The sequence below is a fragment of the Anopheles stephensi genome, unplaced genomic scaffold (assembly GCF_013141755.1).
Source record: "Anopheles stephensi strain Indian unplaced genomic scaffold, UCI_ANSTEP_V1.0 ucontig370, whole genome shotgun sequence".
In the NCBI taxonomy this organism is placed as follows: Eukaryota; Metazoa; Arthropoda; class Insecta; order Diptera; family Culicidae; genus Anopheles; species Anopheles stephensi.
In genome coordinates, this window is record NW_023405314.1 from 310,665 (window position 1) to 328,725 (window position 18,061).

General features: G+C 44.1%; 1 protein-coding gene across 1 annotated transcript; it reads left to right on the plus strand.

The window, feature by feature from the left end:
- Window positions 1–766: 766 nt before the first annotated feature.
- LOC118516660 lies at window positions 767–12,013 on the plus strand. The gene is made up of 5 exons (XM_036062625.1): window positions 767–3,360; window positions 5,134–5,302; window positions 5,387–5,573; window positions 6,204–6,314; window positions 11,939–12,013. The coding sequence occupies exons 1-5, from the start codon at window positions 1,383–1,385 to the stop codon at window positions 12,011–12,013; spliced, it is 2,520 nt and encodes an 839-aa protein (XP_035918518.1). The 5' UTR covers window positions 767–1,382.
- Window positions 12,014–18,061: the final 6,048 nt, after the last annotated feature.

An 18,061-nucleotide genomic window follows, 5' to 3' on the forward strand; every position in this document is an offset into this window, starting at 1 on the left:
TAACTCACGCAAGCAGAACATGCGGTCTATTTTCCCGGATATACAGGGGGCATTTGACTCAGTTTCACCATACAAGCTGAGTCAAAAACTAGAAAATCTGGGGCTGGGCCCAAAGTTGAATAACTATCTGTTCAACCTTTTGTCGAAAAAAGCTATGTATTTCAACAATGGTCATGTTCAGCTAAAGCGGACCAGTTTCCATGAACTAGCCCAAGGGTCCTGCTTGAGCCCCCTGCTATACACGTTCTATGTTAGTGAAATAGATTCTTGTCTAGTACCAAACTGCAGCATTAGACAATTGGCTGACGACGGCGTCATATCTTTTGCAAGCAGGGACGCCGCCATAATACAACTGGCTTTACAAACCACTTTAGACAGCCTTGCCGAGTGGTCTGAAAACCTTGGTATCAAGTTTTCTGCAACGAAAACTGAGATGGTAGTCTTTTCTCCTTTTAGCGACACGACAAAAAACAGGGAGAAAAGACTATTTGACCATTTGATATTGTTCGATCCCGAACTAAAATAACAACAACAGTGGATCCAGAGCACACAGGCACCAATAAGAACAATAACGAATCCACGCCACACGTGCCGCCGTTTCCATACTCGGCTTCCAAGAAGTCGAACCGTGTGGAGCGCTTTTGTCAAAGCGTTCCAGAAAGTGTGAGCTGCCGTGCGACGAGAAAGTGCTCGTCGCAGAAATTTAGAACACTCGGCTTCTTTTCCGAAAGCTATAAAAGAGGTGCTGATCGCAAAGCGCGGTCATTCTCGATCACACCGCGGAGGGAAGCCAAGCCAATCCAATCGGCTCTTTTCAGAGCCACCTAATAATTGAAAGAGAATATTGGTTTCAACAAAAAAAAAAAAAAAAACACAACGTAGGCCGTCTTCGGACGTAACATTTGGTGCCGTAGTGACCAGGATTGGCGGGCTTCAGCACTCCTGTGATCCGTGAGTAAAGTGCGTACGTATTTTTTCTCACGCGTTTCGTGTCGTCGCGCAAGTGCGTGCGTGTAACGATTAAGCGAGTTTGTGTCCTCGCGCGTGTACGGGTGTGATATACCACGAGTTCGTGTCCTCGTGTGTATATGTGCGACTCTCCGTGAGTGTGCTTCATCGTGCGTGTGTGTGTGACTTGTCACGAGTTCGTGTCCTCGTGCGAGTGCGTGCATTCTTTTATTCAGCGAGTTTGTGTCCTCGCTTGTGTGGCTAACCACGAGTTTTGTGTCCTCGTGTATGTGATTGTGTTACTCTCCGCGAGTTCGTGTCCTCGCGTGCGTGTGACTTTGCGCGAGTGTGTTTTCGCGCGCGTGTGTGGTTGCCGCGAGTTCGTGCCCTCGCGTGCCTGTGACTTTGCGTGTGAGTGTAGTTTTTAGTCCAAAATGACCAAGGCGGACAAGCTTAAGGCCAAGCAGGCCAAAAGGCGATCGCTGATTGAGTCTATGCGACGCTCACTGCAGTTCGCAGTGGATTACACCCCCGAGCTACAAGATCAAGTGCCTGATCGTCTTGCAAGATTGGTGAAGTGTTGGGAATGTTTCCAATCGATCCATGAAGAGTGTGAAGAGCTAGATGAATCGGAAAACGCTACCAGAAGCAACGATGATATCCTAGCGCAAACGGAAGATCTATTTTTCGAAACCAAGGCTGCGTTATCAAAGCTAGTGAAAAAGGAGAAAGAAGAGCAACCACGCTCAAAGCTCGTAAGCGTGAAACTACCCACTATATCGTTGCCGGTTTTTAGTGGCGAGGTAACGCAATGGTTGTTATTTCATGACACTTTTGTTTCTCTTGTGCACAACTGTGACGATATCGCACCTATACAAAAGTTTCATTACCTGCGCGCGTCATTGAAAGGGGAAGCGGCAGGAATAGTGCACCCAATTCCCATTTCTTCGGAAAATTATACTGTGGCATGGAAAGCTTTGCTTGACCGGTATGGTAACAAGCCGTATCTACGTAAAATGCACACGCGTGAATTATTTGGGTTGCCTTCCATGATCAATAGTGGTGCGCAAGAGCTTCGACAATTAGTGAGCAAATTCCAGCTGCATATTGACATTCTAAAACAGCTAGGAGAAACCGTTTCGGATGATAGTAGCATTATCATGGAAATTTTGGCCAGCAAGCTCGACAAGGCATCGTTGAAGGCTTGGGAAGAACACTACGCTCAGGAGGAAGCTTTGTTAACCTATCCTAGCATGACAGCATTTCTGCTTAAAAGAGCGCAAGCGAGTGAGTCTCTAGCGTTGCAGGTAGGAAATCGTGTTAGCTCTTCCAACGCAAAGGTACCAAACCAGAAAACATCTAAAAGGCTTAGTGTCAATGCTGCAAGCATGAAAGGGAACAATGTGGTTCCTTGTGTTTTGTGCTCTAAAGACCATTATTTATGGCAATGCCAAGCATTTCTGGATCTTAAGCCTAAGGATCGACAGAGCGCTGTTAATGGCAAAGAACTTTGTGGCAATTGCCTACAAAAGGGGCATTTTGCAAAATCATGCCGATCAAGATATACGTGCCAGCAATGCAAAAAGAAGCATCACACATTGCTACATTTCGTGGAAGATGCTAAACAGCCCTGTGAAAAAGGTTCGTCTGATTCGAGCATTATGGCAGCTGCGCATGTAAATAGTGTTGATCGTGTATCCAAAAACGTGTTGCTTTCAACTGTGTTGTTGGAAGTAAATGATGCATATGGACAAAGGCATCTCGTGCGTGCGCTGTTGGACAATGGTTCGCAACCTAACGCCATTAGTGAGTCGCTGTGTCAACAATTGCATTTGCCGCGGAAAAAAGTGAACATTTTGATCGTTGGTGTCGACGGAATAGAATCCAGTGCCAATCATGAAGTTCGTGCAAGGGTACAGTCGCGCGTTACCAACTATTCGGCGGAAATGGACTTCTTAGTGTTGCGAAAAGTGGCGTGTGATACTCCATCCCACGAAGTCCCAGTGCAAAAGTGGAATATACCTGCATCATATCCTCTCGCAGACCCGCATTTCTGCACGCCCGGTCGTATCGATATGATTATTGGAGCAGGGTATTTCTACTCACTATTGTGTGACGGTAGATATAGTCTACCAAACAAAGGCGTGCTGGTCGAAAGTGTTTTCGGCTGGATTATGACCGGTGACATTCCTGCTATATCGAGTGATGCGGTTCGGTGCAATGTGGCAGCCGTCCGTCCTACGATCGAAGAACAATTGGAGCGATTCTGGAAGATCGAGGAACTCCAGGTGAGCGAATACTCTTTTGATGAAAAGGAGTGTGAAAGGCATTTTCAACAAACCGTTTCGCGTGATGGAAGCGGCCGTTATATTGTTCAAATGCCCAAGCAGCCCAACTTCAAGGAAATAATAGGTGAGTCGAAAACCAATGCATTGAAAAGATTTCACCTTCTTGAGAAAAGATTGTCGAAGGATGCTTGCCTCAAAAGCCAATACCACGACTTCATGCAGGAATATTTAGACCTGGGGCACATGGCTGTTGTTTCTGAAAATCAAGAAGAAAAAATCGGTGCATATTATCTTCCACATCATCCGGTGTTGAAAGAGTCCAGTTCTACTACGAAACTGAGAGTTGTTTTCGACGCCTCTGCTAAAACTACGACTGGAAAGTCATTGAACGAAGCTCTGCTAGTTGGTCCCGTGGTTCAGGAGGAGTTGCTAACTTTAGTAATTCGTTTCCGAAAATATCGTGTAGCTATTGTCGCTGACATAGCAAAGATGTACCGACAAGTAACAATGCATCCAGATGATCGGCATCTGCAACGTATTTTATGGAGATTTGACAATGCTCAGCCCATCCGATCATACGAACTAAGCACAGTGACATATGGCTTGGCACCCTCAGCATTCTTAGCAACACGCACATTGTTACAGCTTGCTCATGATGAAGGTAAGCAATACCCCAAAGCCAGTGCCGCTGTGAAACAAAACCTGTATGTGGATGATCTACTAGCAGGAGCGGGAAGTATTGCAGAAGCAAAAGAACTGCGTGATCAACTCAATGCTCTTCTCGAAAAAGGTGGATTTTGTCTTCGAAAGTGGTGTTCCAATTCGCTAGAGGTGCTAGCGGATCTCCCTGCAGAACTTCTTGGAACACAATCCGCCATAAAGTTTGAAGCTGAAGAAAGCATCAAGACACTGGGCATTTGCTGGGAACCCGAAGCAGATTCATTTCGTATGAATGTCTCTATTGAAAACAAGTCCACTATTCACACAAAACGCAGTATATTGTCATCAATAGCTCAACTCTATGATCCCCTCGGTCTTATTACACCAGTGACTATACGTGCGAAAATCATCATGCAACAATTGTGGTTGCAGAGCTTGGACTGGGATGTGCCAGTTCCTCATAAGTTGCAAGAAAAGTGGACAGAATTTCTGCAACAAATAGCAAACTTAGCACAATTTCGCATAGCTAGGTTTGCATTCATACCAGAACATCAGCATGCAGAGCTACATTGCTTTGTTGATGCTTCTGAAGTGGCCTATGGTGCATGCATATACATCAGATCAATCGACAGCAACGGTTCAATATGCATAACATTATTAGCGTCGAAATCAAGAGTGGCTCCACTGAAACCTTTAACAATTCCGCGATTAGAGCTGTCTGCCGCCTTGCTTGGAGCTCGACTCTACCAAAAGGTGGTGTATGCATTAGACACCAAATTCGACGAGTGTTTCTTTTGGTCTGATTCAACTGTTACGCTTCAGTGGCTCAAGGCAGCTCCCAGAACATGGAAACCGTTTGTGGCCAACCGGGTAGCTGAAGTACAAGACATAACACATGGTGCGCAGTGGCAACATGTCTCCGGAAAAGAAAACCCAGCCGATATGATCTCTCGGGGTATATCAACAGTCGAGCTTCTAAACAGTGATCTATGGAGAAATGGTCCCTCGTGGCTTGGCGGAGTCAAATCATCTTGGCCTTCTCAACACTTCGGCGAGAAAGGTGAAACAGAGTTGGAGAAAAGAGCCATCGTTCTCACGGCTCAAGTTGCTGAGACGGATCTAATCTTCAAGCGATTTTCATCGTTTCAACGGCTGTTAAGGGTTTTTGGATTCTGTGTTAGATTCATCAACAATATTCGCAAGCGTGAACCAAAACAGTTTTCGTCTTCGTTAACAGTGAAAGAGTTACAGTCGGCTAAAACGATCCTGTTCCATATGGTGCAAAGAGAAGTGTTTTCAGACGATATTCGCGCTATCACAAAGGGAAAGTGTCTAACAAAGAGCTCATCCATTCGATTGTTGAATCCATTCCTCGATTCTTGTGGATTATTACGCGTTGGTGGCCGGTTGCGTGAATCAAATATGGCATTTGATGGGAAGCATCCAGTTCTTTTGCCAGCATTTCACCCATTTACGCGTCTTTTGATCAGGGATCAGCATCATAAAACATTACACGGTGGAGTTACAATGACCCTTTCGTCCCTGCGTGATGAAGTGTGGATTCTGAATGGCATGCGGGCCGTTCGTAGTGTACTTCGAACCTGCTATCGGTGCATAAGGGCCAATCCAGTTCCAATAGCACAACCTATTGGTCAGCTACCAGTGTCACGTGTTACGGTAAACGAAGTGTTCGCTTGCGTTGGAATCGATTACTGTGGACCGTTTTATTTGCGCCCAACACACCGTAAGGCAGCTTCTCCCAAGTGTTACGTGTCAGTGTTTGTTTGTATGAGCACAAAGGCTGTTCATTTAGAACTCGTTAGTGATCTGAGTACCCCTTCTTTCTTAATGGCGCTGGATAGATTTGTGGCCAGAAGGGGCAAGCCGAAGCATTTGTATTCCGACAATGGCACTAATTTCGTAGGTGCCAAACATGCCTTGCACGAACTATACGTTCTTCTTCAGCGTGACAGTGAAAAAATCAGTGACTATATGGCCAAAGACAGTATCCAGTGGCATATGATTCCACCTCGCGCTCCCAACTTCGGCGGCTTATGGGAAGCTGCAGTAAAGGTGGCAAAAACTCACTTAGTACGTCAGCTTGGTGCAGCTCAGTTGGCTTACGAAGCTATGATTACTATCTTAGCAAAGATAGAAGGCCATATGAATTCCAGACCTCTTGTCCCCCTTTCACAAGATCCTAATGACCTAGAGGCGTTAACTCCTGCACATTTTTTGATGCTCAAGAAACCACAAGTAATTCCCGAACCTGAACTATCCCATCTCCCGCTTAATCGCCTGTCGCAGTATCAGCTTGTTCAGAGATATGCCCAGGGTTTCTGGCACCGTTGGCGCAACGAGTATGTGAAGTCGTTAAACGGTCATCGCAACGTCAAACGGAGCATTCAGGAGCTGAATGTAGGTGATTTGGTGATAGTGAAAGACGAGCAATTACCAGCAGTGAAGTGGCCTTTGGCGCGTATAGTGGAAAAACATCCTGGACCAGATTCAATGACACGTGTCGTGACTCTTCGTACAGCGAATGGGATCATCAAACGTCCAGTTTCCAAAATTTGTGCATTGGAGTGTCATCAGGAAGTGTAAATTTTGGGAAATGTATTCCCAAAAGGTGGCCGGTATGTTCGATCCCGAACTAAAATAACAACAACAGTGGATCCAGAGCACACAGGCACCAATAAGAACAATAACGAATCCACGCCACACGTGCCGCCGTTTCCATACTCGGCTTCCAAGAAGTCGAACCGTGTGGAGCGCTTTTGTCAAAGCGTTCCAGAAAGTGTGAGCTGCCGTGCGACGAGAAAGTGCTCGTCGCAGAAATTTAGAACACTCGGCTTCTTTTCCGAAAGCTATAAAAGAGGTGCTGATCGCAAAGCGCGGTCATTCTCGATCACACCGCGGAGGGAAGCCAAGCCAATCCAATCGGCTCTTTTCAGAGCCACCTAATAATTGAAAGAGAATATTGGTTTCAACAAAAAAAAAAAAAAAACACAACGTAGGCCGTCTTCGGACGTAACAGATATTTTTTTTGCAACTAAAAAAGGTACGGTGAAAATATATCAACTACCGACAATTTTCGATACCTTCGTGTTTGGTTCAATTCAAGGCTAAACTGGAGTACACATATCACCCATCTGGTGCAAAAATGCAGTAAAAGAATCAGCTTTCTAAGGACAGTCACAGGATTCTGGTGGGGCGCACATCCATCAGACGTCCTGCGACTGTATAAGACAACGGTATTATCCGTGTTGGAATATGGCAGCATATGTTTCCATTGGGCATCTAACACGCATATGCTCAAACTGGAGAGGCTACAGTATCGTTGCCTTAGACTCGCACTAAGGAGCATGAAATCAACACACAACATGTCCCTAGAAGTGATGACCGGAGTGATGCCGCTAAAACTACGTTTTGAAATGCTGTCGCTTCGCCTTCTAGTCCGTTCTTCAGTATCAAATCCCTTGATCGAAGAAAATTTTAAAGCGCTTCTAGAGACAGGTTCTAAGAGCAAGATTTTGAAAATCTACAAAGATTTTGTTGCCCAACAAGTGCATCCCAGCGCTCCACAGGCATTAAACCGTGCTGCCCTTCCTGAGACCTACAGTTCCTTTTTAACAACAGATTCCTCGTTGCACGAGGAAATTAAGACCATACCGAATGATCTTCGCCCGATGGTAGTTCCGGGCATTTTCAGGGATAATTTTGGCCATTTAGACCAAATTAGCCAGTATTACACTAACGGATTATCCTCTAAGGAAGGCACCGGCTTCGGTGTTTTAAGTGAGTTCGCCGAAGCATTTTTCAAATTGCGGGAGCCGTGTAGTGTCTACACCGCAGAACTAGCCGCAATCTTGTACGCACTATTGATGATAGCAGCGAGACCTTCGGATGAGTACTTCATCTTCACAGATAGCCTTAGCACTATCGAAGCACTACGATCCCCGAAGGCTGTTAAGAGTCAGGATTACCTTACCATGAAAATCATAGAACTGCTTGCTTGGCTCAATGTTCGACAAGGCGTTCAGGATTTCGCTAATTTGGGTACCTTCTCATTGTGGAATTCCCGGCAACGAGAAGGCAGACTCACTGGCCAAAACAGGTGCCCAACAAGGCGCCTTTTACGACCGTCCGATCTCGCCGAGACATTCACAAAGCTACGTGGGTGTCTCCGGATGGAGCCACTTCCAATTAGATAGATCGCGTGTTGATTAGCCGCCGAGGACAGTCGAGCTTGTTGAACGTCATAACGTATCTAGGGGCCAACATCGATTCCGATCACTATTTGGTTGGCTTAGTGATTCGTTGCAGAATCGCCCATCCCCGCGCCAATGGGGGCGAAGTTAACACGCAGGCTCGGCTCAACACGGAATCCCTAAAGGACAGTCACGTCCAACAGGCATTCAAATCCGCTTTAGGTGAGGCTCTACTACCAGACAACGAATGTGAAACTACGAGCGAACGGTGGAACGCTCGAAAAACTAAAATAATAAGCTGTGCCAATTCCACACTCCTACCACGTCGGGGCAACACCAGATCTGGCTGGTTCGACGAAGAATGTAGACAAGTGACAGAACGTAAAAACTGCGCATACCGAGTAATGCAGCAGCGGCATAGAACGCGGGCATGCGCAGAGGAATACTCACGGTTCAGGAGAGAAGAGAAAAGAGTTCACCGCACCAAAAAACCACTTTGGGAAGAGCAGCGGGTGCGGAAACTTCAAGAAATCAGAGTGCGTTACGGACCAGGAAGAAAGTTTTACCAGGAGATAGCAGGTCGCCAAAATAACTTTAGACCTAAGGTGACCTGCTGTCGGAATAAGGATGGGGATCGGTCATACTACAACCTGAGGAAACTTCTCCACTCTAAATACCTGTCGCGACGGACGAAGCTGGGATTGTACGGAACATTTATAGTCCCAGTACTCACATACGCCTCTGAGACATGGACTCTGTCCAAAACTGACAAAGCCCTCTTAGCCGCGTTCGAGAGGAAGATGTTCAGAAGGATTTTTGGCCCCGTATGTGTGGAAGGACAATGGAGGAGCCGCTACAACGACGAGCTCTACGAGCTGTACGATGATCTCACTATCGTACAGCGCATTAGACTCGCCAGGCTCCGGTGGGCTGGTCACGTCATGAGAATGACAGCGGACGACCCAGCCCGTAAAGTCCTTTTAGGCCATCCACACGGACAGAAGAGGCGTGGTAGGCCCAAATTGAGATGGAGTGATGGCGTTGATGCGTCCGCCAGAACAACCGGGATAACGGATTGGCAGACGACGGCGCTAAACCGTGAGCGGTATCGAGGATTGTTGCAGCAGGACAAGACCGCAAAGCGGTTGTAGCGCCTGATAAGCAAGCAAGCAAGATCTCGGCCCGAGAGTTTCTGCGCCTACCACAGCAACTATTCCTGTCTCTCTGGCAGAGCATGTGGGAAGCGGATGATCTCGGGCGATTCCTTTTCTCGATCTCTCCGCAAATGTTCCTGCGGCCTTGGTTCGGTGGGCTCTCTGTAGACCGGGCATTCATACGCATGATGTCTCGACTTATGTCGAATCATTTCGCGTTGAACGCTCATCTGCAGCGTATAACTCTGGCTCAGACGAAGGTGTGTGGCTGCGGTGACGGATTTCACGATGTGGATCACCTTCTGTGGTTCTGCATGAAGTTTGAAACCGCAAGACCCTCCTTGTTGGGCGCAGTCGAGAGCATCGGCAGACGACCGGATGCAGAAATAAGAGAAATTTTGGCGACTAGGGACCTTGCTTACATGAGGCTCATCTTCCGATTCGCCAGAGAAAACGGACTTATCCTTTGATCTCGCATCCTCATTATCCTTGCAATCCTAAAACATTCCCCTACATTCCTTTTTTGTTATTTGTTGTGTGGTATTTGTCTTAAGTGTTTTATGTTGTGCAACGGGTGATCCGTTGATGAAGCAACAGTATCCGGGGCCAAAGTCGATACTGTCGTAAGAAGAGAAGCAGACTTTTCAGTAACAGTGTTCCTCATTTCTCAGCCTTGATGGGGCGGGCCCGGCCTGGCTGGCGTTGGGTTCGGAGGTGGTCGGCGGGTCCAACCCCGTGATTAGCAGAGACCCTGCTGTTGTGGAATGGAACTCGTCGATAGCTTCTGAGTTCGATGCTGGTTAGGTCGAGCTTGGGCTATCACTGCTGGGCAGTTTAACGAACACTGTTCACAGGCAAATGTTTGTGCTGCCAAAATTGTTGTTTTCCTTCTGTTTTGTTTCAGTCTACATCCACTACACGGAAGGATGGAGTTCCGTGTTAACACAACTTTTGCAGCAACACAGTCATAGACAGCAATAGACCCGGATCAACAATAGAACTGGACAAACACTCCGAAATATTCACACATCCACAACCGAGCACGTCCGGCATAAGGCGAAATATCAGGGGGGAAAGGCAATGGTAATTTTTTAGTGTATTTTTTGTGTTTTTTTGACAGCTCTCCTTCCTCAGCACATGCGGTGCTAACAATTCGGCTTCAAGCAGTCATAATTAAAAATAAATAAATAAATAAATCCTACAAGCTCTAAGAACGGGAAAACCCATCTAGGCAAAATTAAGATTTGACGTAGATCAAGAGCAATTTAGTTTGCAAAAAGATTGCTTGATGCATGGTAGCCGAGTATACATATCTCCTACGACGAGAATGAAATTCCTTCGTGAACTTCACTCAACACATTTTGGCATATCACGAATTAAATCTCTTGCTCACAGCTACTGCTGGTGGGAAGGCATAGACAGGGATATTGAAAACCTGATGAATGATTGTATTTCCTTTCAGTCAGCAAAAGCAAATCCACCCAAGATTTCATTTCATTGTTGGGAACAACCAACAGAACCTTTCCAAAGAATTCATGTGCATTATTCTGGTCCATTCATGGGATTTTACTACCTCATCTTAGCTGATGCGTATTCCAAATGGCCTTCAGTGTAAGTAGTGAAGAGCATGACAACTGAGATAACAATTCGTTTATGCAGAGTTTTTCAGTGCATATGGACTTCCTTCTGTATTGGTGAGTCACAATGGTCCTCAATTTACTTCAGTGGACTTTGCACAATTTGCACAACAAGCACAATATGCTAAATCATCTAAATGCTATTATAAACCAGCACAGCACCACCATCTGGTTATCTGGATCAAGAGCGCGTTCTTCTGATCATGACCTTACAAGCGAGCGAACAATAAAATGTTGATCAATGAAAATTACCTCACGACTCATTATTATACGCATGTGTATACCGCTTATTAGAGCACGAAACGAGCAGACGCGTGTTTTTATTTATTTATTGATTATTACGGTTTGACGCCGTTCTGTTAGACGCGTGTTTTTGTGAGCAAATATATTTTCACCTGTGATATCCGAACTGATATCTTTTCCTGCACTAAGGTTCTGCTCTCAACACTTATTAGCTGGGAGAGAAGGGAACAGACGTGTGTTTCACTTCGTTCCATAGAAGCTGAGCTCGTGCCATTGTCCGTATGCTGCCAAGAGCTACTGAGGATAAAACAGCTGATGTTGTCTTAAGCGAGGATGATACAAATCGAACCGACGTGTGGGAAGATAACTAGTCGTGCATCAAAATAGTGGAATCAGACCGTATGGACCGTTCCAAACACATCGATTTACTAAGGAGTTGCGCCAGAAAGGGACCATCGAGCTTCGGTATTTATCAACTGATCGAATGACAGCCGACACCATGACGAAAACACTCGCGCGAGTCAAACTGGAGCAGCATCGAGCGGCGATTGGTGTCAAAGAGTAAAGGTGTCTTCGATGGACACATGAGCGACCTACCTGTGTGCAACCAAGCCAAATGGCAGATAAAACGTTCTTCTTTCCTATCTTTCTTCTCCTTCCTTACAGATGTAACATAGCCTACACATATATTTGGTACAAAAGCGTCACCTCGTTGGTACAATAACTAATTTCCCGCGTGTTTTCAATCCATGCTAATAGAATTTGACCTAAATTTCTAGGCCGATTTGCGTTTCTAGTCGGCCGCCATCAATGCTCTGCTGAAGCGTAACAAAGCCTATCTGGTCGCTCTGTTCGAAGACACTCACCTGTGAGCTAATCATACCAAATGTGTAACTATCAGGCCGAAGAACATCCAGCTGGCGCTCCGTATACTCCTTAGTAATAATCATCTTAAACTTTTATTTTATATTTCTAAATAAATTCATTTAAACTACTATTCGTAAAAGAACGTAAAAGAGTACACTTATGCTTCCCCAAAAAATATTAAACATTACTGAGATTAATTAAAATCATGTGTCGGCGCATCAGCATATGGCAAAAGGCATTATAAACATCACTTTACTAAAGGCAGCAGTACAAAACTCACGCATATCAACTGTAATGTATAAAGCTTATGTACGCGGACGATATACAAATCTACAGCGTGATAAATAGTAGAAGTGATTGCGAAAATATGCAACACTCCTTCAATTGGTTCTCTAAATGGTGTACGTCTAATTTGTTAACGTTATGTGTCGAGGAATGCAGTGTTTTTGAGAGTTTTAATCACAAAAAGAACCCGATAGTTTATAAGTGAAACAGAAAACTGAACGGAAAACTGAAATCCTCGACCTTGGAACTATTCTTGACTGTAAAAGAACATTTACTAAGCACTACAAATCTGTGATAGACAAGGCCAAACAAATGTAACGATTTATAACAAGAAATGCGAAAAAGTTCAATAACCCTGTTGCAAACGTGTGTAACGCCCATGAGCGCTTGCTGCATGGGCACGCCTGTATTCGAGCTTCATCGTATCGATATAAACGATAAGAAGTAAATGATCGGGTCGTATAAATAGAGACGAAAGATGCGCTCTAGCTCTCTTTTCCTAATACTAGCAAATAAAGGACTCGTTCGTCAATGTTGTCGTAAGGCTACTAAAAACTCGTGTTTTTCGCAATTATTATTCGCCAGGTTGCATTCCCAATATTCTTTAACGAACGTTGTTGTGAACGCGGCAAAATAAAAGAGAACTATAATAAATGGACATGCAAGATTTACAGAAGCAATCCTAAATCAACTAAATATCTTTCATTTAGGATAAATTCTCACAGGCAAATATTATCTTAGAAAAAAAAACTTACTTTCCACCGAGAAAAAGATGAAACTATGATAATTTCTAAGGGTATGCACAGCTGCATTCGTCATGAATGTAAGAATGACGAAAATAGGTCGTAAACAAATGGGTAGAAACCAGGAAAAGACAAGACGCGCAAAGAAACAACGTCTCATGTGCATGGTCATAAAACGATAGGTTCGGATCAAGTGCTTCACACGATCGACACGCCAATGCGAAAAACCAATTCTTCGTTGGGCTTCATAGCCTGGGATGAAGGAAACATTAGAATGCGTTTCATTATTGATGAACATGCTCCAAAAAAGGGATCAACGCAAGATAAAACAAAGCGCGATTGCACTATCCGTAGTGCAGTAAATGAAGGACCACCCGAAAGACAGGAAAATAAACAAACAAATTTGAGCTACAGATTTAGCCTATCATATATGCATAGGACGATGCGCGATGTATTACCCAGGGTCATAAAAAGAGATCGCCCACGTGATCTTATGGTCCGGAAACATAAACAGATAAGCGAACGTCGCTTCAATGTTCGGGATACGCCCGACACAGTAGGATTATGTTACTAGCCGAAAGCGGTTCTATCTGTTTCGAAGCTTTCCTTTTTTTTTCTAACAACCGAACTATAGGGATTGTTTAAAGTATATAAGCCAGGATTTTTGGGCATAAAATCGACGTGTAATTCAGACCTGTACGAAAAAGCTTGTACGTTTCATAAGTAGGGGTTCTTTTACAGATCCGGGAACGTTTCATCTTTGACTTTCCTAAGGATGTTGGTCCCGCACTCCTGTGGTGTTCCCCTTCTCCGTCGGAAGAATTAGGCGAAACTATCCAGCTTCGGTCCACGGTTAAATACTACTCCTGGTCATCCAGGAAAAAAGGGTAACCCGCTTGACCGCTAAAACTGGTCCTTCCCGTTGTCCAACACTGCGTTAGTTGATACGCCAGTCCGACGTAAAAAACTTCTCCTGGTTATCCAGGAAAAAAGGTTAACTGCCCGATGCTAGCGATTATAACAAAGTTAAAGGAATCTGCGTGGAGGTTCCCGAATCGACCATTCCTTCGCGTGGTCGGTTCAAAACGGTTCGTTATCGAGCTAACAACGACGCTAAACCTACCGCTACGGAAAATTACAGATTGGTCGAAAACCACCCCTCTCAACACCCTTCATGCTAAAGCGGATGAATGGCCGTTCCACATCAGATCCACATTCCTCTTACAAAAAACAATTATGAAAATCAATTGCCCACTATCTATTTAAAACAAGTGTCCAGATGAAATCGAACACATCACACAACATTCCGGCTCGATAAAACACCTATTTAGCAGACGCAACGATACTTAATAGATTTTAAATGTGAATACAACCACGCAAAAGCAGTCTGAAATAAAGTCCTCTACAATACTATGCCTATCATAAAAACTAGAGGAGATTTGAATATGGGGTGATCTGGTGGCCGACCCGACAGCGGCGTTGGGCTTCATCCGGCAGGACCGGGCTTCAAATCCAATCCGGACCACCTCCCCGTACGCAGGGCTGACAACCTTGCTTCGGGTAAAATTAAGTCACAGAACGCCACCCGAGACCTTTCGAGGTTATAGTGCCACCGAATATGAAGAAGAAGAGATTAAGTTGATGTTCTAGTAACTTGTAGAAAATAACAAAAAACAAATTTCGAAGAAGAGTTATAATCTCACACACTTTTATACAAGTTGTTTTGGCACATGCAAAATTACATGCAAATACGAACAGTTACAGAAAATATTTTTCTCTATTGTAATGGCCTTAAAAGTCGTGCAAAAATACAGCATAAGTATTTTATGAATGTAAATTTATTTTTGAATTAAATTAGTTTAATAAACGTTTAGTTTTTATTATTTTTTATCTTTTTGATATTGCATGTATTCATTCCAGTTTTTATGACTTACGGCATTTTTAATAACCTTTTAAATGATGTATTTGTATTGAAAAAGAGACACCAATTGGCAATTATTTAAAGGCAAATAAATAATAAAAATATAAATAAAGGTTGGCAAATATCGAGCAAACACTGCTTTTCATGGCTGCAGAAACTCGGAAACCTTGTGTAAAAATAATACAATTTATTTTTCAGAAAGGTGAAATGTAGGGAGAGGTTTATTGGAAAAAATATAACAAAACTAATCCAAATGCCCAAGTCGGCTAGTCACTCGTCGTGAAAAAAGGCTATAGAAGCGTTTGTGCAATCTCTTGCCAACAAATCGCACAAGCTGGTGTATGATACTAATTTTACAAATACTGCTAGTCTCACATACCCATCTAATGTTTATTTTTACTAACACTATTAACCCAGCAAAGTTTTTATAACAATAAGAATATTGCTATTCACCGATGACACTCAGTCCTTCTGATAGCGATGCAAGGAGTAATATGTTCAAGTAAATCTTTACGCTTCTGTAGCTGTTTATCAAGAAGAGCTCTTAGCCGAATATGACAATGCTATGAGTTTTGCTATATGTTTCCAATATTTTGTAATATTTTACCTTTCCCAACAACAGACTACCTTATTTTTACTCTAGGTTTACGAGTTTCTGTACTCATGTAAACCTAACCATATCCGATATTTTTCCATATTTCGCTTCGCGTATCTATTTCTTGCATTGCTTACAGGAATTACTTTCAATACAAATACATTATTTGAAAACAAACCTTTAAAACTGCTTTAAGTTATAACAAATTGGAATGTAAGTTACGGCACGCGGCAGTTACCCGAAACCAGCAAGGGCACTTCGCGACAACACCACCCGAAAACCAGCGCATGCAACGGACATCGACACCGCCTGCACGTGGCCCGCTTACTCGACAGAACGCGCAGCACCGTGAGAACGCGCATCGATGGGAACTGCGCAATCAGCAGAATCAAAATACTAAATACTAAAAACTGAAATATTAAAAAGTAGTAACTCTGCCGCAAAATCTGTATACTGGGGGACCAAAAAGAATATAACAAAATTATTCAAGCATATAATTACATTTATAGAAAATATCTTAAGCTGATTGTATTTTTTTACGATTTTTAAAGCGATGACAATAGCATTAACTAGGCATTTCCTCATAGTTTTTGTCATACCTTGGGCATGCTCGGTTAACTATCTCTTTTTGTTCTTATTTTATTCAAAACCAGCAGTTGTTCGTATAGTACAGTAAATGACTGTATAGCAGGGTTGCGAGAAACGAAAAAAGAGCCAAACGTGCTTTCCAAATTACTAACAGTTAATTATTGTCGGCAATGCTTTTATTGGGGGAAATTAAATCGTTTACGCGCACGGATAGTTCGGTCGTGGTCGATAATTTGCGGTTACTCGGAGTGAATTCTCGTACAGCTAGACGCTCAGTGTCGTTTGTGATCGATCCGTTATATGTGACTTAACGAGGAACATCGACTGGGCGAGATACGATGAATTAATAGCCGCTTCGCTTTCACTTGACTTGGAGGAGACAAATCTCCTGTCAAGGAGTACGAAAAACTTGTTTCAGTAATAACTAAGTGCGCCCTTGAGGCCCAAACAAGGCGCTCCCACCAAGCAAGGACATTTTTAAAAAACCTCCCACTCCTTGGTGGGGCCAAGCGGCAATCCTTGAGGATTGCCAAGCGGCTTTCACCAAGAAGCGTGAGGCATTCAAAGCCTTCCGGGACACGGGCTCGAGGTCTTTATATGAAAAATATAAAGGACTGGAGAGAACGTGCAAAAATCTGTTGAAGGCGAAGAAAACGGGTTATTGCCGTAGATACGTTAATAATCTAGACCCTGCCACTTCACATGAATTTGCCCACAAGCTTTGCCCCGATTTCGTTCCTGCGCAAAGCTTTACACAACATGCGCCTGGTAGTGACCCTAGGATGGATTCACCGTTCACAATGGTAGAGCTGTCACTTGCCCTCCTATCAAGCAAAAATTCCTCCCCAGGTCTGGATCAGATTAGTAGCAAATTGCTTCAAAATCTTCCCGACGTAGGAAGGAAACGTCTGTTAAGCATCTTCAACAATATGTTGGAGGTCAACAGCGTCCCGCAAGAGTGGAGAGAAGTGAAAGTTGTCACTATCTTGAAGCCTGGAAAACCGCCATCAAGACACGACTCGTTTCGGCCAATATCGTTACTGTCGTGTCTGAGGAAACTCCTTGAAAGAATGATTCTTTTTCGGTTACAAGAATGGTTGGAATCGAACAACCTTCTCTCAAATACCCAGTTTGGTTTTCGTAAAGCCAGGGGTACTAATGACTGCTTAGCCCTTCTGGTTACAGAAATAGAGCTTGCTCGTGCACGAGTTACCGTATTCAACATCGGCAACATACAACATCATCAGCGGTACTCGACGACGATGTAATCCAACACCGCCTCGACCATGGGACGATCAACATTTCGACGCCTCAGCATTCCGGCCGGCCAACGCTGCTCCGACCGTGAGACCAGCAACCCGACGCCGGAACATTCCTAACGTCACGTGGCCGAACCAACTCCTTGGTGTGACCGTGACCTCCTCCCCTTCCATACCACTCCTATATCCATAACTGTAAACTTGTAAACATAAAAATAATTATTAAGTCAGTCTTAATCGGACCCTCCAGCAAACAAGAGGCGAATAAAGCGGATCATCCCCAACATAAAAACATTTTTGAGTTTTAACTCACGCAAGCAGAACATGCGGTCTATTTTCCCGGATATACAGGGGGCATTTGACTCAGTTTCACCATACAAGCTGAGTCAAAAACTAGAAAATCTGGGGCTGGGCCCAAAGTTGAATAACTATCTGTTCAACCTTTTGTCGAAAAAAGCTATGTATTTCAACAATGGTCATGTTCAGCTAAAGCGGACCAGTTTCCATGAACTAGCCCAAGGGTCCTGCTTGAGCCCCCTGCTATACACGTTCTATGTTAGTGAAATAGATTCTTGTCTAGTACCAAACTGCAGCATTAGACAATTGGCTGACGACGGCGTCATATCTTTTGCAAGCAGGGACGCCGCCATAATACAACTGGC